General features: G+C 41.3%; 1 protein-coding gene and 1 long non-coding RNA gene across 3 annotated transcripts; one reads left to right on the top strand and one right to left on the bottom strand.

Moving 5' to 3' along the window:
* Positions 1–25: 25 nt before the first annotated feature.
* LOC124649469 (DNA mismatch repair protein MSH2) lies at positions 26–8784 on the top strand. Its single transcript, XM_047189096.1, has 13 exons — positions 26–128; positions 230–279; positions 384–416; positions 1285–2358; positions 2702–3250; positions 3335–3445; positions 3534–3623; positions 3704–3775; positions 4926–5036; positions 6599–6725; positions 7602–7801; positions 7880–8032; positions 8271–8784. The coding sequence occupies exons 1-13, from the start codon at positions 74–76 to the stop codon at positions 8469–8471; spliced, it is 2826 nt and encodes a 941-aa protein (XP_047045052.1). The 5' UTR covers positions 26–73; the 3' UTR covers positions 8472–8784.
* Positions 8785–14594: 5810 nt separating this feature from the next.
* Positions 14595–16686, bottom strand: LOC124650493. 2 transcript variants are annotated; one of them, XR_006987020.1, is made up of 5 exons: positions 15967–16686; positions 15820–15880; positions 15615–15722; positions 15166–15512; positions 14595–15055 (listed from the first exon to the last, which is right to left on the bottom strand). It is a non-coding gene; the product is annotated as an uncharacterized LOC124650493 (long non-coding RNA). The 2 variants fall into 2 exon arrangements; XR_006987019.1 differs by having other exon boundaries at positions 15615–15880.
* Between the last annotated feature and the right edge of the window lie 6237 nt (positions 16687–22923).

The raw sequence follows: 22923 nt of genomic DNA, 5'->3' as shown, positions 1-22923 counted from the left end.
GCGCGCACACATTCCGCCGAGCACCTCGTCTGCACCACCACCCCTCCCTCTCCCGGCGGCGTTCGGCACCCATATGGACGGCGACGACTTCCTGCCGGAGGGGGGCAAGCTCCCGGAGCTCAAGCTAGGTGCGTGCGCTCGCGCTCGCGCTTCTTGCTTTGTTCCGTATTTTCCGTCTGCGTTAGGGTTTGGCTTCCCCTTTTTCCTGATTGGTTCCATGGTTGGGTAGATGCGAGGCAAGCGCAGGGTTTCATCTCCTTCTTCAAGAAGTTGCCCAAGGTGCCTCTCTTCCCGACCCACATTTATCTTACCCTTTTCTCGATTTCTGGTGACTGTTTGGGGTGATGTTTTTCTGATTTTTTGTTTTGTTTTGGCCGCTGTAGGATCCTCGGGCCATCCGTCTCTTCGACCGCCGGGTAAGTGCTTCGACATCAATGTTGCGGTTCTTTTCTTGTAGCACTACGTGTATGTAGATGTGGGCCGGTATTTGTTTCTTGCTGATTAATTCCGCAAACAAAACCAGCGAGTAGTTAAAATGTGACATAATACTTCTTTAGCTGATATATGAGGGAATACCTATTACAGATGATCGTTATATAAGGCTCTTGGTGTTTGTTTAATTTGTTGGATATTTAGGTAAATCATTTATGTGAAATAATTTAGGCATCATGTGCAAATTTTGATCTTACCTTGACCAAAGTTCGTGAAGTTCATAGTAGTTCCAGTTGCCATGCTATGTTGACCTGTTATCAAAAAATTCCATTCACTACAAAAGTGGGCCACTAATGGAGGCTGCAAATTTAGTCCCTGTTTGGCATAAATGCAGTACTAGATTTCTTCGGTGCTAGATATTTCGTAAAAAAAGTTCTTGTAGGATACCATTTCTAGTTTGTTGAAATGCAATCATGTGCGGCTGAATTTTCAGAAATGATTCATCTTACGAGTGTTATAGGGTATTACAGTAATGCTGCAGAGAGCCTTAGGAAAGGCTTTGGCTTCTACCTTTATGTGCAATTAGGTAGTTCATTCAAATGTATGGGTCTTTGTTGACAAACAATTTTAATATATACATGGTTGTTCCAGATCTTTTTTAAATACTTGTTACGAGTCCCTATATCGTAAGAAAGTTGTCTTTATTGTGTAGAAGTTACAACTCTTGAGCTATACCATCCTCACACAGGGCTAAATCTTTACTGTTTGATCTTAAGAATATTTAAACTTTGCTTACTCATATGCATCAAAGTGCTGGGGATACTGTAAACTAAAGCTTAATTGTTTCACCAGGATTATTACACCGCTCATGGTGAAAATGCTACGTTTATTGCAAAGGCGTACTATCACACAATGACCGCCTTACGCCAACTAGGCAGTAGCTCTGATGGAATCTCAAGTGTCAGTGTGAGCAGGGCTATGTTTGAAACCATTGCACGCAACCTTTTGCTAGAGAGGACAGACCATACACTGGAGCTCTATGAGGGAAGTGGGTCAAGTTGGAGGTTAGCAAAATCTGGAACACCTGGAAACATTGGCAGTTTTGAAGATATTCTGTTTGCAAACAATGACATGCAAGATTCTCCGGTTACTGTTGCATTGTTTCCTGTCGTCCGTGAAAGTCAGCTGTATGTAGGGCTTAGTTTTGTGGATATGACCAACCGGAAGCTTGGGTTGGCTGAGTTCCCTGAAGATAATCGATTCACAAATGTTGAATCAGCCCTGGTTGCATTAGGCTGCAAGGAGTGTCTTCTTCCAGCAGATTTTGACAAATCAATTGATTTGCAGCCTCTTCAGGATGCTATTAGTAACTGCAGTGTTCTACTGACCGAAAGGAAGAAGGCTGAATTTAAATCAAGAGATCTTGTGCAGGATCTTGGTAGAATAATCAGGGGTTCTGTTGAGCCAGTTCGTGACCTCCTATCTCAGTTTGACTTTGCTTTGGGTGCCCTTGGAGCTTTAGTATCATATGCTGAGTTGCTAGCAGATGATACTAACTATGGAAATTACACAATTGAGAAATACAATTTGGACCGCTACATGCGACTTGATTCTGCCGCGGTGCGAGCATTGAATATTGCTGAAGGGAAAACTGATGTAAACAAGAATTTTAGTTTGTTTGGTTTGATGAACAGAACTTGCACTGCTGGGATGGGAAAGCGGTTACTTAACAGCTGGCTGAAACAACCTTTGCTAGATGTAAACGAAATTAATAACAGATTAGATATGGTTCAGGCTTTTGCAGAAGACCCGGAGCTTCGTCAGGGTCTTAGGCAACAACTTAAAAGGATATCTGATATTGACCGCCTAACACATGCTCTCCGGAGAAAATCAGCCAACCTGCAGCCTGTTGTTAAGCTCTACCAGGTATTCGCTTCTACCTACAGTTATTTTGTTGCAAAGATGGTTGCTTGGCTAAAATGTGTACGCAGATATACTTATCACAATGTCATATTGGCTTCTTAGCAGTTAGTATAAGGTTCCTATAACATATTTTTGAAAGAAGGCATTGAACCTTTCTAGTGCTTGTGTTGCTGCATCTTTGCGGTATATCTGTATGTGCTTCTAGTAAAATACAACCCCCTTTAACACATATGAAATCAAAAGCTGTTTATCTATTTACATAGATGTGTGTCCTTTTTCATTTTTTCCCTTTTTGAATCTACTTGCTCAACTAAAAATTTCAATATTTTAAATCACATTTATGCAGTCCTGCCGTAGAATCTCATATATCAAGAATGTTCTTCAACAATACAATGGACAATTTTCTACATTGGTAAACACAAGGTTCCTTAGCTCTTTAGAAGAGTGGCTGGCAGAGAATCGGTATGGCAAGTTTGCTACTCTTGTCGAGACAGCTATTGACCTCGAGCAAGTTGACAATGGCGAGTACAGGATATCTCCCCTATATTCTTCTGATCTTGCTGTGCTGAAGAATGAGCTTTCTGATGTTGAAAATAAAATAAGCAACTTGCACAAGCATACCGCCACTGATCTAGATCTTTCCGTTGATAAGTTGAAGATAGAGAAAGGGCCATTTGGACATGTGTTCAGAATCTCAAAAAAAGATGAGCAGAAAGTCAGGAAAAAGCTTACGAGTAACTACATTATCATAGAAACTCGTAAAGATGGTGTGAAGTTTACAAGCACTAAGCTTAAAAAGCTAGGTGACCAATACCAGGCACTGTTCAGTGAATACGCCAGTTGTCAGAAAACGATTGTCGATGATGTAGTGCAAGTTTCATGCACCTTCTCAGAGGTACATTTAGACATTTTTTTGTAGTTACCTTTTGTTTGTTTGTTTGTCATTGTGATTCTAACAGATCTTAAATTCTTTATGCAGGTATTTGAGAATTTTTCTGCAATAATATCCGAGTTGGATGTTTTGCAAAGTTTTGCTGATTTGGCAACAAGCTGCCCAGTTCCTTATGTAAGACCAGACATCACAACATCTGTAAGGAATATTATCTAACACCCTTCTAAAAGGAGCAATTTCACTATGATTTTTGCGCTACAGTTCTAATCCTGCAAACTTAATACAGGAGGAAGGAGATATTATTCTGCAAGGTAGTCGACATCCTTGTCTGGAGGCCCAAGATGGTGTTAACTTTATACCAAATGATTGCACTTTGGTAAGCATATCTTTAAATTACATTCATCATTTCAGAACTTAGTTACTGAGGTTTGTGATGCTTCAAATGCTTCTTAATAGGTGAGAGGGAAAAGTTGGTTTCAGATCATCACCGGACCAAACATGGGCGGAAAATCAACCTTTATACGACAGGTCATTGCACTTTTATAAGAACATCAAGGGCAATTTATTGAAGGCATCTGTTTGACATGCATGCATGTTTTTGATTTTTTTACCATTTGCTGAAAAGTTTTTGGTACTTTGGATGATAAATAAGTTTATTGGTGTCATTGATAGCAGGCCAGTATAGTGCATTATGCATACTAGTAATTATGAGTGGCTGCATTGCATGCTGATATAAGCACATAATACTCTCTGATAATAAGTAATAAGGGTAAGGCTGGAACCATGAGATGCAGCTGCACAAAATTATTTGATCCATTTCTACAAATTTAGTGAAACTGAAGAATTGGCCAATAAAGGATATGGGGAGGTTTTTCAAATCAACTGTAGTCTACATAGTGAGACTGAGAGGGTTGTCATGTAGGCTGCTCATCAATATTTGGTGGTTGGGTCATCAAGGTCTTTGTACGTGGCCCCAGCAGACAGCTTGAGGAAGAGATGTGTTACGAAGAGGGGTGTTATGTTATCATGTGGGCTGCCACATGCATATGTCAGACAGCACACACAGAAAGATAGGATTACCTTCATCTTAATTACCAATTGCGACGACGTGGGCTTAGCCTAGTGGTTGGGGTCGCAGTGGCGCACCCCAACGACCGGAGTTCGATTCCTGTCAGGGACAAATTCCGGAATTGTCACGCCAAGTTCCGCTTCTACTATATCAAAAAAGTGTCTAGTTCCTCCTAGACATGGTTTCATATATTACCAATTGCATGCAGTTTAGGCTAGTTAGGTAGGATAAAGTAATATCACCTTAGATAAGGATTGTTAGGATTTGGGTTCTTTCTCTCATGGAGATACATTGACCCTAGATCCTTAATAGGTGTAGTTTTAGATTCTAGCAACAAAAGGATCCATCTAAAACAGATCTTGATTAGTATTTTTGACAAGTCAAAGCAAACCAAATTTACTCAGGTCGCTCCCATATGACTCTAAAACCAAAGACTTGCCGACCTGCTTTCTTGATCCTTTTATAATTTTCTTAAATCTCTTGTTTTGTTTATTTCATAGCATATTAGTTGACAGCTTGACATAACACATGTTGCCTTTGGCTACAAATGTTCTCTTGTAATTCTTCATTTTATCATCTTATCTGAAGCCCTTTTCATTTTGGAACCAGGTTGGTGTAAATATCTTGATGGCACAAGTTGGTTCCTTTGTTCCTTGTGATCAGGCAAGCATCAGTGTGAGAGATTGTATTTTTGCTCGTGTTGGTGCTGGTGATTGCCAAGTAAGTTGGTTCAGTTGTCAAGCTTTTTATTCTGAAGTTTTTGTTGGAAATTGCTTTTGGTTGTAAGTTTCTTTTATGCTTCTGTTAGAATCTAGTAAACTGCAGCATATTTGCTCTTTTAGATGTTGGTTCAAAGTTTGCTAGCTACAGAGGCATGCACACTGGACTGAAATACACGAAGTAGGTGAGCCACACATTTGCAATATTGGTTAAGGGTTCCTGGAAGAAGATATAATTTATTTTAATTCCTGCTTTAGATGAAATCGCGTTAAAATAATGGTTCCAATTCCATCACAATGGAACAACATGTGTTGAGGGAAATCACACCCAAAGAGTTTTGTACACACTAAAACCATCCAAAGTTTCACCGTTTTATTTTTCACATTCCCTTGCTTTCTGTTTTTTCTATCTGTAAAATACTAAGGGCATTAGAAGGCCCAAATACCCCTATTTCATGTGGTTGAACTAGATTTCTATACCCAGTCAAAAGAGACTGGCCGCTGCTTGCGTACTTTCGTCGGACAGGTACCTTCATTGTGTAAGGATCCCAGGTTGCCACCCGTCACATCCTAGATTCTGACTCCACCAGCGTGGCAGTGCCCAGATGCAGTTTTAGGTTGAGATGTAGCATTGATAGCTGGCAACACTGTGTGGGGGACGTGACAGGGCTCTAGGAGGGATCAGCAAGGGAGATCTAGTGTCAGTGAGGGGAAGCCATGGTGGTGTCTTGGCGGTGGCACACATGACATGACTCTTTTTTGTTTAATTTGGTAAGAGTTGTAACTACAATAAACACATCAAAGGCATGAGAGGGCAAAACTGTCTCGTTGACGCAAATGTTTGCTTTAATTGATGGAGTGGGTAAATCATATAAGGCTTCCAGTCTTATTGAAGTGCACTAAATTTTTTTGGAATGATTTTTTGGGAGGGTACTCCTCATACTGGTGGTTTGGATATTTTCCAAAGGGATGCTGAAATTTGCTGTTTTGAACAGGCTTCGGCCTATGACGTGAAACATGTACAGACACAATTGGCAGAGTAACCTAGTAGACGAGTGAAAAGGGGATCTCATATGTCAAATTGTCAATGACTGTAGTCTGTATAGATGTTACCCATCTAGTTTTAACTGGTGCTGGGGGTGTTTTAGGTCGAAACCTGTGTTACTTTTGAACAGGCTCCGGTCTAGGTAGTTTGGCATAATCTTGAAGTTAGAAAATATTGCCTGCCTCATTCAGGATATCCTGACAACCAAAAAAGAGGAACAAAATACTCAGGATCTTCTTAGTTTCAGTCTTGGTAAAGAAGGGAGGGCTAAGACAGTTCGACAATTTTATTGTCACATAAATGGCAGAGTAACCTAGTAGTAGTGCAGGGAGAGAGGAGTTCACATGTCAAACTGTCAATGACATGTAAATCTTTATAAATGTTACCTATTTAAATTTGACCAATTACTGGTGCTGGGGATATTGTAGGTAAAAAATTGTCATTTTTTTAACAGGCTGTCTATGTAGTTCTGCCAAACCTTAAATTTATATCTAATTTGTTTTGTATTTTGTTGGCAGCTCCGTGGTGTTTCCACCTTTATGCAAGAAATGCTTGAAACAGCGTCCATCTTGAAAGGTGCATCTGAGAAGTCCCTTATAATTATCGATGAGTTGGGACGTGGAACTTCCACATATGATGGATTTGGTTCGTCTCAAACATTTCTTGATTTCTGTCTTCCTACTTCGTTAACATGTTTGGACCTAAGATTAGATGAGCATCTGCAGTTTGCATCTTTGTTTCCTACTATAGTTTTGCAATATTAGTTTTTAGAATCATATTTGCTGCAACTTGATTTGAACTAAGTATTTTACGTTTGGTATTCTACAGTTTTATTAACTTCTAAAATGCTATTTACTGCATCTTGCTTTAAACTAAGCATTCTCCACTTTAAACGTTTTATTCTATTGACAATGCATATTTTACACTCTGCAATTGCTTAGATTTATGTGTTGGACTATTCAGTGTATGCACCCTTGGCACAAGTATTTTCACATATGATGGATTTGGTTCGACTTGAACATTTCTTGATTTCTGTCTTCCTACTTCTTCTTTAACGTGTTTGGACCTAAGATTAGATGAGCATCTGCAGTTTGCATCTTTGTTTCCTACTATAGTTTTGAAGTATTAGTTTTTAGAACCATATTTGCTACAACTTGATTTGAACTAAATATTTTACGTTATGTATTTTACAGTTTTATTAACTTCTAAAATGATATTTACTGCATCTTGCTTTAAACTAAGCATTCTCCATTGTAAACTTTTTATTCTACTGACAATGCATATTTTACACTCTGCAATTGCTTAGATTTATCTGTTGGACTATTCAGTGTATGCACCCTTGGCACAAGTATTTTCCTCTTCCGTTTTCTTGACAGTTATACTAGTCAGTGAACCTTGGTTAATAATTAAGCTGCATCATTTTAACAGTTGCTTTGTGATTACCACCAGTACTACAGTATAATATTTTATTGTAACCGGAAATCTCACTCATATTTTGGACTGTTGCATTTAATTAATCAGGTCTTGCATGGGCTATCTGTGAGCATCTTGTGGAAGTGACGAAGGCACCTGCATTATTTGCTACCCATTTTCATGAATTAACTGCATTAGCAAATAGAAATGGTGATCAGAACCAACATGTTCCAGATTTGGGAATTGCAAATTATCATGTGGGTGCACATATAGACCCATCAAGTCGGAAGTTGACTATGCTTTATAAGGTACCCTGCGCTGTGAAATTCTGACCCACATTCTGAAGTATAAGTTTACTAAATGCCTCCCTCCCTTCCTTTTTGCAGGTTGAACCTGGTGCCTGTGACCAAAGTTTTGGTATCCATGTTGCGGAATTTGCTAATTTTCCAGAAGCTGTCATTGCTCTTGCGAAAAGCAAAGCAGAAGAGTTAGAAGACTTCTCTACTGCACCAAACTTGAGCGATGAACGCAGTGATGAGGTATGTGCAATTTAGTTAGTGTTGACATACATGATGTATCTTCTTTTCAATAAGAATTAAAATGTGTATTGTTTCTTCCTCCTTTCCCATTTCATGACTGTTTCCTAGGTGAACGCTCGTTTATGTTAAAATTATGTGATTAGGAAACATCATCACAAAGATAGCCAGTGGATTGAGCAGTCCTAACGGCATTTCTGGAACTAGTACCCTCTTCCTGATTGAGTGTCGTCGCTTGCAGGTTGGATCGAAGCGCAAAAGGGTGTTTAGCCCAGATGATGTGACCAGGGGAGCTGCTCGGGCTCGGCTTCTGTTGGAGGATTTTGCTGCACTGCCTCTAGATGAGATGGATGGGAGCAAGGCCATGGAGATGGTCGCCAAATTGAAATCCGAGTTCGAGAAAGATGCAGCCAGTAATCCATGGCTTCAACAGTTCCTCTGAAGGAAATGAATCTCTGTTTGGATGATGAATGTGTTATTTGCAGTTAGAATCACTCAGAATACTACGTGTCTACGCCGGCCAATGTGGTCATCCTGAATCCTGATCCTTTTGTTAGTACTATGCATCAGATTAGGCCAAGTAGGGGTTATTCGAAACGAGCCTTTAATTAGTGCAAGCAAGCAGAAACCATGTACATATGTTGGCACAGTGCTGCTCTGGTTGGCTGCTGATATTCCCTTTTACCTGATCTGACCTCACGTCATTGAACTGCTGTGTGACTCATAAGCTTAACTGTGATACTTCTCGATGGCCACATGATCCTTGATGTAGAGATGTTGTAGTGTTGTGTGTGCAGCAGACGTCTTAATCTCAACATCAAAATTTGTCGATGGCTGAGGTAACATGGGCATGTTGGATTGCACTCATGCCTGGGTAAAATTGTTCTATACCCTGGCTGGAGCAGCTCTAAGAATGAAGTAGGTTGCTACGGCTGTGTTCGGTTGTTCGCAGCGATTTTGGGCATATGGGGAGCTTGTCTCTGGCCAAGCTGAATGGGAGAATGCAAGCTCCAAGGTTTACCACTAGTTCGGTTCATGTTTTGCCACTGGTTTGGTTGTCAAAAAATTTTCTCATCATATCAGGGCATGTACAACAGATGACATCAGCTGTCTGTAATACCTGCCACGTAGGAATTTTACATGACGTGGAAGAGAGAGGTAAAAGAGAGAGAAGATGCCCGTCTGTAGGAATACAGACGATCGATTCCCGTAAAACGCGCACCTTAGCGACTGCTTCTTTGCCATTGTATGGGGTACGTCGCTTATCGTGGGCTTTATCCAGTTAAAACCGCACCGGGCTACAAAGAAATATTTGCCAGTTCGTTAACAGAATCTCCAGAATATGCGGTGCTATAGATAGACCAATAGACGACCCATTGTAGAGAGTATTTTTACTGATGTCTACTGCTGATCTGGAGGGACCTTGCAGATAGCAGCCGTCGAAACTAATGCACATGCCCTCAGAAGCCAATCTCAAGCCGTTTGTCGTTTGGTGTCGTTTGGTTACATGCAGTTTCTCTGATACGGTGTGGTGAGCTTACCTAGCTTGGAGACGATGACAGAAAATGTGTTTTAGACAATTGCAATTCAAGAACAACTAATATATCACATAATTAGTAGAACTAATATAGTAGTAGCAGTGAAACACAGTCAGGACGTTAGTGTTGCACCACGAGTTAAGTTCATTAACCGAGAGGTACATATCACCTCACAAAATGTATAGACATGACATTAGTTTTCATCAAGCTTAGCTACTCCTAAAATGTGCATTATCATCACCACCAACACCAGCCTGTAAGCTGGCTCCTCACAGGTAGTGCTCCCTCAAGAAGTCCGTAAACCAACGCATTCTCCACTTAGCGGTCATCTTAAGATACCTAGTGACATGTGTTTTGTGCTCCATGAGGTGGTTGAGAGCATAATGTACCACAATTGGAAAGATTGGCGCTTTGGGAATATGACCAACGAAGATGATCTTCATCTGAGCATAGTTTTCAATGGGCTTGTTGGTGAAATCAGTGTTATTTGTGTTATCCTATGTTAGAATACAATTAGTTAGTTCTTGGTCATTTGAGCTAAGGAAGAAGTGAATGTTCCAACCTTGATGTGGCCAAAGTGCACATCGTCGTTCATCGTGATTGTTGTTGTCTCCTCCACCCAATGCACATCCTCAAGTCTTCCGAGCTTGAGGACCTGAACCCACCTTGCTCTCCAATGGCTCAAATGCTTATACTGCTCCGCGGAAAATCAACGCCCACCAATTTGAAAACATCCTCTACAACAACTTTAAGGTCCTTCAGCCTAAACTTATCCATTGGGACCCCATTCTTGATGACCTGATATACCCTATTGAGGATGGATGTCAATAGAGCAGATGACCATGTCATGATGTTCTTCTTCCGAATTGGGCAGTACCTATCAGGCACCGGGAAATATCAAAGCGGCAACACAAACAACTTGAGTTTACCTAGATGATGCGAGTTTTCCTTCTCATGTAGCACAAATTAGGGTACCATAGTATAAGAACAATGGTAATCATGCAACTTCCAACATACTATCGAACTCGTAACACAGCCAACACATTTAAAAATTTAACAAGCTCTATGAAGAAGAACAACGAAAAACGTTCAAGCATATTAATTGCTCTTTGTTGCTTGTTGGCATGTATAAGCGGATTGGTGGCACAAGGAGAAGAACTATACATGTCAGAACCAACCCTCGTACCAACTCACGCTTATACATGGACTCCAGACAATGCAACCAACAATACCACAAAACATCAATCTACCCCTTCCACACACACTACATCTTCAAGCAAGTGTTGCAGAATCTACTATAAAAGCTAACGTTATCTAAACTACCAAAGCTAAGAAATCTTAACTACCGTATGCTCATAGATCTAAGGCACCAGAGCTAGGGTTCGATGCTACTCACAACACTTAGACCATCAGATGAGGAAGATGACATCACGGGGAAGTGGAGGAAGAAAACTTGCCGCAGGGGAGCTCCACCGGCTAGACTAGATGGTGTCTCTTACCTGCTCGTCGGTAAGGAAGCTTCCGTGAAAGAAGAGCTCGAATGAGGAACAATGGTGGCGCGAGATTTGGCGGTGAGGCACAATAGTGTAAATAGGTGGTGTGAATCAGCGGTAGGTGATCGAACTTCTCTCGCCATTTTTCCATGGACACGCGTGACCTCCCGCCATCCCCCCTTGCACGAGCTCGAGGCAACATTTCCACACCTAACACAAAAACAAGTTGGCTCACTAGAATGCCCGATCTGAGATACAACCTCTGGCTGATTGAAGAAGCATGCGATGTAGAGAAACAATTTTCCGTGGGTAACCAAATGTCCTGTTTTCCCAAGTAAATACGGGAAACATCCGCGAAACAACCAAACGCGCACCTCTCGAGCGGCTCGACGAATTGCGAACACCTAATGTATCTTTTATTGTCCGTTCAGGTCGGCCCACAAACACCAGAATGGCGTCCGGTCATGTTCGCCTGTTTGGGTCGGGAGGGGGTAACCCAAGTGGCCCGACACATTTTGGTATAGCCGGACCATTTTGATTTATTTCACCCCATTTTCAACACAATCTCCTCAAACGTTTCAATCAGATAAACTTAAATAGCCTTCTTACATCCAAATAAACGACATAGTTCACATGCAATGTAGTGCAGGAAAATAAAGAACATAGCTCATAATTAAAATATAAAAATACTCCTCATTCGTCTCATGGCCTGCCATTGCCCATTAATGCTTAACAATGTCCGTTTGAAGGTCTTCGTGAATATGGATATCACAGAGCTCGACATATATAGGGAGGAACTCATGGAACGATGAATGCCCCAGGCTGCGACTCAACCAAAGTCGCCGTGAAATTGCCATCCTTGGCCATGGAGACTCTCATCACTCTCTTGCTCAACGATCATGTTGTGCATGATCACATGACATGTCATCACCTCCCACATGGTCTGAAGGTTCCATGTTCTAGTACGGTGACGAACAATAGCCACCGAATTTGAAGCACACCAAATGCCCGCTCCACATCTATACTACATGTATCTCTTGGTGCTTGGCAAACCTCTTCGTTTTCTCCAGTTGAGGATCACGAGTCATCGTCACTAGTGTGGCTCAGTTTGGATAGATGCCATCAGCTAGATAATATATGTCTTATCATATGCATTGCCATTGATCTCATAGTGAACCATTGGAGCTAGCATTGCCTTCAACAAGCCTGGAGAATACATGAGAGTGATGGAGCATGTTGATGTCATTGTAGGAACCATTCATGCCAAAGAAAGAATGCCAAATCCTCAGATCCTTTGATGCAACTGCCTCAAGACTGACAATGCATCCCTCTACATTCCCGCTATACTGCCCGTGGCATTGATGTCTACGGGTGCTTCTATTCTTGTAGACAGTGTTGGGCCTCCAAGAGCAGAGGTTTGTAGAACAGCAGCAAGTTTCCCTTAAGTGGATCACCCAAGGTTTATCGAACTCAGGGAGGAAGAGGTCAAAGATATCCCTCTCATGCAACCACCGCAACCACAAAGCAAGAAGTCTCTTATGTCCCCAACACACCTAATAGGTGCACTAGTTCGGCGAAGAGATAGTGAAATACAAGTGGTATGAATGAATATGAGCAAGTAGTAACGGCGCCGGAAAAGTGCTTGCTGGCGTGCGGTTGATGGTAGTAATATTGCGGGAAGTAAAGATGCGGTAAAACGAGTAAACAAGCAGCGATAGCGATATTTAGGAACAAGGCCTAGGGATCATACTTTCACTAGTGGACACTCTCAACATTGATCACATAACAGAATAAATAGATAGATGCTAGACTCTACACCCTCTTGTTGGATGATGAACACCACTAACTGTGTAGGATTACACAAACCCTCAATGCCGGAGTTAACAAGCTCCACAATATTCAATGTTCATATTTAAATAACCTTAGAGTGCATAACAGATCAACATAACCAAAGCAAGTACTAACATAGCATGCACACTTGTCACCTTCACACTACGAAAGGAGGAATAGATCACATCAATACTATCATAGCAATAGTTAACTTCATAATCTACAAGAGATCACAATCATAGCCTACGCCAAGTACTACACGATGCACACACTTGTCACCATTACACCGTGCGGGAGGAATAAACTACTTTAATAACATCACTAGAGTAGCACGCAGATATATTGTGATACAAAACACATTGCAATCATAAAGGGATATAAATAAGCACTTCACTATGCCATTCATAACGAGTGAATAAGTATTATGTGAAATATAGCCTAAGAGACCCACACGGTGCACACACTTGTCACCTTTACACACGTGGGACAAGGAGTCTGCGGAGATCACATAAGTAAAACCCACTTGACTAGCATAATGACATCTAGATTACAAGCATCATCATATGAATCTCAATCATGTAAGGCAGCTCATGAGATTATTGTATTGAAGCACATAGGAGAGAGATTAACCACATAGCTACCGGTACAGCCCCGAGCCTCGATGGAGAACTACTCCCTCCTCATGGGAGACGAGCAGCGTTGATGGAGATGGCGGTGGTGTCGATGGAGGAGCCTTCGGGGGCACTTCCCCGTCCCGGCGGCGTGCCGGAACAGAGACTCCTGTCCCCCAGATCTTGGCTTCGCGATGGCGGCGGCTCTGGAAGGTTTCTCGTACCGTGGCTTTTCCCGTATCGTGTCGAGGTTTTAGGTCAGGGACCTTTAAATAGGCGAAGAGGCGGAGTCGGAGGGCTGACGAGGTGGTGTCACAATAGGGGGCGCGGGCCCTAGCTCGGCCGCGCCACCCTATCATCCGGGCCCACCGGGGCTCCCCTCCGGTGGCTCTCGGGTGTTCGGAAGCTTCGTGGAAAAATAGGATGCTAGGCATTGATTTCGTCCGATTCCGAGAATATTTCCTTACTAGGATTTCGGAACCAAAAACAGCAGAAAACAGAGAATCGGCCCTTCGGCATCTCGTCAATAGGTTAGTGCCGGAAAATGCATAAATATGACATAAAGTATGCATAAAACATGTAGATATCACCAATAATGTGGCATGGAACATAAGAAATTATCGATACGTCGGAGACGTATCAGCATCCCCAAGCTTAGTTCCTGCTCGATAACAAAGATAATTTCTGGAGTGACATGCCATCATAACCTTGATCATACTATTGTAAGCACATGTAATGAATGCAGTGATCAAAACAATGGTAATGACATGAGTAAACAAATGAATCATAAAACAAAGACTTTTCATGAATAGTACTTTCAAGACAAGCATCAATAAGTCTTGCATAAGAGTTAACTCATAAAGCAATAAATCAAAGTAAAGGTATTGAAGCAACACAAAGGAAGATTAAGTTTCAGCGGTTGCTTTCAACTTATAACATGTATATCTCATGGATATTTTCAATGTAAAGTAATATAACAAGTGCAATATGCAAGTATGTAGTAATCAACTAGGAGGCATTGGCGCGGCGGCACGCCGCGCCCGTGACGAAACATCTAAGTGATGGGTCTGAACTGAAGACATAGCAGAAGGGCTTGTTGCTGCTGGAGCGGTAGATAACTTCGTGCTATTGTGGAACATTGGATTACATCTTATGTTATTACACACAGATGGGTCATAGCTACTCCGTCATACCACAATGCATCAAAAGCACATATTGTCTAGAGTAGTTGGTAGCTCCATAATATTACACATAGAAGATCAGTAGTAGTCTATGAAATCTGCCCTTAACCAATCTTTCTATTCTCACTCTGTATTGACCTTTTCTTGGAAGTGAGGATATGTGTGGGTGCGAAAGCGAAGAGAAAGGTAAAGTTGAGTATTTTCTTACAACTGCATTGCTTCTGGATAACCATTGTTTTGAGGTTTATTCTTACTGGCAAGTGACATCGTCTTTATTGGCGTGGGAAGAACGCCTTGCTGACCTATTTCTTAGCCAATGCAGAATCTGAGGCAGTGGCCTTCCTCTCTTCCTTTCAGACACAGAGCTGACATCCTTCGGTAGAAAAAAATGTTGTTATTCGATCTACATTGTGGCATATATGTGTCCCTTTTAAGCTTATGCAGCTGGAACTGAGAGAATGGACAAATCCAGTTTGTACTTACATCTATGATGTCTTTGCTTGGTGTGGCGCCTATCTGCTGTTGTATTTGGTGATTCGCCAGATGGAGAAGCCATGGAAGATTTTTCTGTAGACAACGCAGTTTTTGTGTTTCTTGCTGATGGCAACGTTGGCCTCTTTATTTTTCTTGTTTATATGAGCAGGGACGGTTTCATCAGTGTACACAACCTAGTTTCTTACCCATGCGTATCTTCTTTGCAGAAGCAGTTGTAGGTGCATCTGTAAGCATTTCCATTAGGGATATTTTCCAGCATACCTTGCAGGTCCTGAACAGCAGCCATCAGAATTCTTGACCTCTGTGACAATAAATGTCATCTTATAGTACTTTCCCTGCATATTATCAATGCAACTGATATGTTTATGGATAAGCAGGCAACAACGTTATCTTTGCTATTTCCATGTTTTATTTTATCAATAATTTTAAAAGGTTACCATAGTGAAATCTCTTTCTTCTTTGCACAAAGCATGCAATGTTATCTCAACAGGGTCAGCCCTTGCATCTGATCCGTGCCATTCTACTTCATATGGCTGTTCCCATATCTGTAATAAGTGGCCATTTGTGTGCTAAGCATGTATATAGTGAAGGTAGATATCAATTTGATGAGTTGGTGTGTTATAGCTGGCATGTATCAAATACCTCCGGAATGGGAATGTTTATGTACCAACTGGCTAGAGATGTGCTTTTGAAGCACAGTTTGCTGCACCGGAGCAAGCAGTTTGTCAGGGAATGGTAAATGGAGTTGCCTTATGAGCAGTGTGTTGTTGCATGTACAGAATAACAAACCTGGGTAGTAAGCAACAGCCATGCCTACAAATAATATGCCGACACTGCCCTGCGATGAACTTGCACAGACAGAGTCCTCATCAAAGTTCTCTGCATGCTCATCCAACAGAGTAACGATAAAGAGATTTCCACTTATAATGAAAACACGCCATTAAAATATATGCGGTCTCAAAAGAATGGTAAGATCATTAAGAAAAAAAGCGCAAGTCTCCTGACAGAAGCTTGATGTCTCATGCTCGTGTTTGTAAGACGCTCAAGGGCTGTGCACTATATGCCACCAGATGAATGTCATAAGGCTCTGGTAGAGCCTCATGCACCTTCATGTCTTACGTAACGTCACCACCACTGAGATCTGCAGTCAAGGAAAAATAATACCATAGTACACGGATGAAGCAAATTACCTGAATATCAGCTGAGCATAGTACCATAAGATTGAAGAGTAATTTCAGGATGAACATATACTGTGATATTAATCGTGATCAACTAATTGCTAGAGATTTCTGAACGTCATAATAAACAACAATTTTTGTGAACTTCTGTTACTTGCAAAAGCTGTAACTATGAGTGTAACTTCAGGATGAACCAATGTTTTTTGTGAATCTTCCGATTTAGTTCAAGTAAACCACATACCATATTCTGTCAGCAGATAAGTATACACTGTTTGTCTGCGGCCTATCCAATTTCGCGTAGATCAAACTCAATGTTGAGATGAAAAATTACCAACAAATACTTGAGAGACAGATGAGCGATCTTTGTGCACACCAGGAGTCCGCACAGAGGTCGCGGTAATGCAAACTGCATGGCATACCGACATCACCCGAGCTGTATACATAAGCAAATTCTGGCTTCTGGAGAACACATGCTGGCTTGGGACCCTGGAATGGCGAAACCATGACACTTCAGCTCGGTGGCTGAACCCTGATAAATTTGTAACATGAAAAACATTTTAATCTAATGGTAGTGACAACATTACCAATAAACTTATATTACTTAACCTTACAACATAAGACCCACTCTGTTCTTTGATATCAACGGCAGAAGGAAGGTCAAATGTTAGTACTCAGTTTCTACATTTTTTGTCCAAGTAAACTCATTTAACATAACTATGCAACATCAGAATCACTTTGTTCTTTCAGATCTTCAAGGATATAGAACATAAGGAAGACGAAATGTTGGTATTCAGTTTCTACAATTTTTGCCCAAAAATCATACAGGACATGAACTTCGTTTTGTACATATATTGATTAAGAGTGAACCTATTATGTTGTTTACTACATACACTACTCTGAGATTATAAACTCTACGCCTGCCTATTAGGTTGTCGACTATCCTTGACAGTTCACCTGGTTGACAAATCAGCCAAATGATATCCAATATTACTGAAACACATGGACTGTCATTACCAAAGGAACAACAATTATCACTCTGAACGTAAAACCATAATCAGAATTATCTTGTGGACACTTGGCGGTGACCCAATTATGTAAAGCATCACCAAAGGTAGCCTCGTGAAGCAATTTGCCAAAATAACCAACAATAAAGCTGTACCGACATACCTGCATTGCTTATGTACGCATTTCAGAATTCATATTGCCGTGCGTGTACTTTTGAAAGGAGCATTTGTCATGTGTGAAATTCCCATCATAATAGTGACCAATCGTATATGGCTATACGCATCAGGCATCAAAAGCAAGCCCAAATTTGAGAGAGAATGAGCAGGGGCTCCGCACAAATTAAGGAACGGCTGATGGTGAGATGTAGCAGAGGCAGAGTAGATGGGCCCTGGCCGTCGGCAGGGAGGCGGTGGTTTCCAGTCGTCATATTCCCAGATCCCTAACAGGCAACGATAGTGGTGTTCGTCGACAGGCCACACGGTGAACCAGACGGCGCCACGGCGGGTGGAGGTCGCTACTGAGGTCGAGCTCCTCATGCTTTGTCGCTTCCGACGGCTGACAGAGACAAAGGGCGCTGAGGTGAACCTGGGATGGGGGTGGTTTGGCCGCGCTCTTCGTCCCGCATTGGGAAAGCACCAGATCCTCCCGTCCTTGTGTTGGTCGCTGTTGAAAGAAGAGAAATAGGGGGCTCAGAGGAGGAAGAGAGAGGAGAGGAAAAGGCACAGACTCAACAGCCGGCTACTTACCTTTTTGCCACTGACGCCGATGGTCGCCGACGCACACGTAGGGGACGCCTCTCCCTGCTCGCCGTCCCGCCTCCATGCCAACCGCGTCGCCTTGACCCCAAGCCCCTCCCAATATCGCGCGGCGTCCAAATCAACATGAGGGAACCAGAGCGCGTCGGCAACGGCTGGGACGTCGGAGGAGAACCCAACCCACGCCACCGTCCTCCGCTCGATACCGCTCCCTCACTCCTCGGTTGTCGCGGCTCTGGAGCCCATGCCACCTCTGCACCGTCTCCTCTCCGACATGAGGCTCTAAGACTTGTGACCTAGCACGGGAGGAAGAAGGAGAGGTGCTCGAGAAAAAGCGGTGGTGGAATTCAAGAAGACAGAGAGGAGCACGAGAGTTTTCGAGGGAGGTCTCCAGGCAAGAATAAAATTCTGTCTTTCTCTTCTCTCGTGTGGACCGTTCGGGATGACCGGTAACCGGATATCACCGGAAGGAATAAACAGCAAAAAAAATGTATAAACTTGCAGTTACTGGAAGAGATAAGAAAACCAACGTGGAGAAGCCTACGTGTCACCCAAGGGTGAAAGGAAAGTGAGAGAAATTAGCCCATCTACAGTTACCAAATTGCTATGAAATGTGGCAAACTGATTGTCTTTTATATATAGTAATCAATGCACAGTTCACACAAGTGTTTGCTTCTAAGATGGAAGGAAATAGGTAAACTGACTCAACATAAAAGTAGAAGAATGACCCTTCGCAGAGGAAAGCAGTGATTAAATCATGTGCTAGAGCTTTTATTTTGAAAACAATAAGAGAGCATAAAAGTAAAGTTTTGAGAGGTGTTTGTTGTTGTCAACGAATGGTAGTGGGTACTCCAACTACCTCGCCAACCAGACTTTCAAGAGCGGCTCCCATGAAGGACGTTATCTCTACCAGCAAGGTAGATCATCCCTCTTCTCTTTTGTTTACACATGTACTTTAGTTTTATTATGGGTGACACTCCCCCCAACCTTTTCTTACACAAGCCATGGCTAACCGAATCCTCGGGTGCCTTCCATCAATCTCATACCATGGAGGAGTGTCTATTTGCAAAATTAAGTTGCTTACTGATGAATCAGAGCAAAACATGTGAAGAGAATTATTAATGAAGTTTGATTAATCGGGGCTGGGAACCCCATTGCCATCTCTTTTTGCAAAATTATTGGATAAGCGGATGTGCCACTAGTCCATTATGAAAGTCTGTCAAGAGTAAATGACAAGGTTGAAAGATAAACACCACATACTTCCTCATGAGCTATAAAACATTGACACAAATTGAGAAGCATTTTGAAGGTTTAAAGGTAGCACATGAAGTATTTACTTGGAATGGCAGAGAAATACCATGTAGTAGGTAGGTATGGTGGACACAAATGACATAGTGTTTGGCTCAAGGATTTTGGATGCATGAGAAGTATTCCCTCTCGATACAAGGCTTAGGCTAGCAAGGCTATTTGAAACAAACACAAGGATGAACCGGTGCAGCAAAAATCACATAAAAGACATATTGTAAACATTATAAGACTCTACACCGTCTTCCTTGTTGTTCAAACTCTTTACTAGAAATTATCTAGACCTTAGAGAGACCAATTATGCAAACCAAATTTTAGCAAGCTCTATGTATTTCTTCATTAATAGGTGCAAAGTATATGATGCAAGAGCTTAAACATGAGCACAACAATTGCCAAGTATCACATTATCCAAGACATTTTACCAATTACTACATGTAGCATTTTCCGTTTCCAATCATATAACAATAAACGAAGCAGTTTCAACCTTCGCCATGAACATTAAAAGCTAAGAACACATGTGTTCATACGAACCATCGAAGCGTGTCTCTCTCCCACACAAGCATTTATTCATAGAATGAAAATAACAAACGAAAATAAAAGCACACAGACGCTCCAAGTAAAGCACATAAGATGTGACCGAATAAAAATATAGTTTCAAGAGAAGAAACCTGATAATTTGTCGATGAAGAAGGGGATGCCTTGGGCATCCTCAAGCTTAGATGCTTGAGTCTTCTTGAAATATGCAGGGATGAACCATGGGGGCATCCCCAAGCTTAGACTCTTCACTCTTCTTGATCATAGTATATCATCCTCCTCTCTTGACCCTTGAAAACTTCCTCCACACCAAACTCGAAACAAACTCATTAGAGGGTTAGTGCATAATCAAAAATTCACATGTTCAGAGGTGACACAATCATTCTTAACACTTCTGAACATTGCCCAAAGCTACTGGAAGTTAATGAAACAAAGAAATCCATCCAACATAGCAAAAGAAGCAATGCGAAATAAAAGGCAGAATCTGTCAAAACAGAACAGTCCGTAAAGACGAATTTTATTGAGGCACCAGACTTGCTCAAATGAAAATGCTCAAATTGAATTAAAGTTGCGTACATATCTGAGGATCACGCACGTAAATTGGCAGATTTTTCTGAGTTACCTACAGAGAGGCATATTGAAATTCGTGACAGCAAGAAATCTGTTTCTGCGCAGCAATCCAAATCTAGTATTGACTTTACTATCAAAGACTTTACTTGGCACAACAATGCAATAAAATAAGATAAGGAGAGGTTCCTACAGTAGTAACAACTTCCAAGACTCAAATATAAAACAAAAGTACTGTAGTAAAATAAACACATGGGTTATCTCCCAAGAAGTTCTTTCTTTATAGCCATTAAGATGGGCTCAGCAGTTTTAATGATGCACTCACAAGAAATAGTAGTTGAAGCAAAAGAGAGCATCAAGAGGCAAATTCAAAACAAATTTAAGTCTAACATGCTTCCTATGCATAGGAATCTTGTAAATAAACAAATTCATGAAGCATGATGCAACAAGCATGAAGCATAGAAAGATAAAACAAGTGTAACTTCAAAAATTTCAGCATATACAGAGGTGTTTTAGTAACATGAAAATTTCTACAACCATATTTTCCTCTCTCATAATAATATCCAGTAGCATCATGAGCAAACTCAACAATATAAGTATCACATAAAACATCTTTATTCACATGCATAAAAGTATCATTACCCTCCACATAAGCATAGTCAATTTTATTGGTAATAGTGGGAGCAAATTCAACAAAGTAGCTATCATTATTATTCTCATCATCAAATATAGGAGGCATATTGTAATCATAATCAAATTTATCCTCCATAACAAGGCGGTACTAAAAGACCAATATTATTATAATCATCATAAATAGGAGGCAAAGTATCATCAAAGTAAATTTTCTCCTCAATGCTTGGGGGACTAAAAATATCATGCTCATCAAAGCCAGCTTCCCCAAGCTTAGAATTTTCCATATCATTAGCAACAATGGTGTTCAAAGTGTTCATACTAATATGTTCCATAGGTTTTTTAATTTTCGCATCAAACCATCCATGTCTTAAATCATGAAATAGAATAAGAAGCTCATTGTTGTCCATTATGCCTAACTAGTGTAAACAAGAAACAAAAAGATGCAATTGCAGGATCTAAAGGAAATAGCTTCGAGCACACACACAACGGCAACAGAAAAGTACTTTACCTGGGACCGGAGTATGAGTGCCTTTTACCTTTCCTCCCCGGCAACGGCGCCAGAAAAGTGCTTGATGTCTACGGGTGCTTCTATTCTTGTAGACAATGTTGGGCCTCCAAGAGCAGAGGTTTGTAGAACAGCAGCAAATTTCCCTTAAGTGGATCACCCAAGGTTTATCGAACTCAGGGAGGAAGAGGTCAAAGATATCCCTCTCATGCAACCCTGCAACCACAAAGCAAGAAGTCTCTTATGTCCTCAACACACCTAATAGGTGCACTAGTTCGGCGAAGAGATAGTGAAATACAAGTGGTATGAATGAATATGAGCAGTAGTAACGGCACCTGGAAAAGTGCTTGTCCAGGCGTGCGGTTGATGGTAGTAATATTGCAGGAAGTAAAGATGCAGTAAAACGAGTAAACAAGCAGCGATAGCGATATTTAGGAACAAGGCCTAGGTATCATACTTTCACTAGTGGACACTCTCAACATTGATCACATAACGGAATAAATAGATAGATGCTAGACTCTACACCCTCTTGTTGGATGATGAACACCACTAACTGTGTAAGATTACACGAACCCTCAATGCCGGAGTTAACAAGCTCCACAATATTCAATGTTCATATTTAAATAATCTTAGAGTGCATAACAGATCAACATAACCAAACCAAGTACTAACATAGCATGCACACTGTCACCTTCACACTACGAAAGGAGGAATAGATCACATCAATACTATCATAGCAATAGTTAACTTCATAATCTACAAGAGATCACAATCATAGCCTACGCCAAGTACTACACGATGCACACACTGTCACCATTACACCGTGCAGGAGGAATCAACTACTTTAATAACATCACTAGAGTAGCACGCAAATATATTGTGATACAAAACACATTGCAATCATAAAGGGATATAAATAAGCACTTCACTATGCCATTCATAACAGTGAATAAGTATTTTGTGAAATATAGCCTAAAAGACCCACATGGTGCACACACTGTCACCTTTACACACGTGGGACAAGGAGTCTGCGGAGATCACATAAGTAAAACCCACTTGACTAGCATAATGACATCTAGATTACAAGCATCATCATATGAATCTCAATCATGTAAGGCAGCTCATGAGATTATTGTATTGAAGCACATAGGAGAGAGATTAACCACATAGCTACCGGTACAGCCCCGAGCCTCGATGGAGAACTACTCCCTCCTCATGGGAGACAGCAGCGTTGATGGAGATGGCGGTGGTGTCGATGGAGGAG

The sequence above is a fragment of the Lolium rigidum genome, chromosome 4 (assembly GCF_022539505.1).
Source record: "Lolium rigidum isolate FL_2022 chromosome 4, APGP_CSIRO_Lrig_0.1, whole genome shotgun sequence".
Lineage (NCBI taxonomy): Eukaryota > Viridiplantae > Streptophyta > Magnoliopsida > Poales > Poaceae > Lolium > Lolium rigidum.
This window is presented reverse-complemented; position numbering and strand designations above follow the sequence as displayed.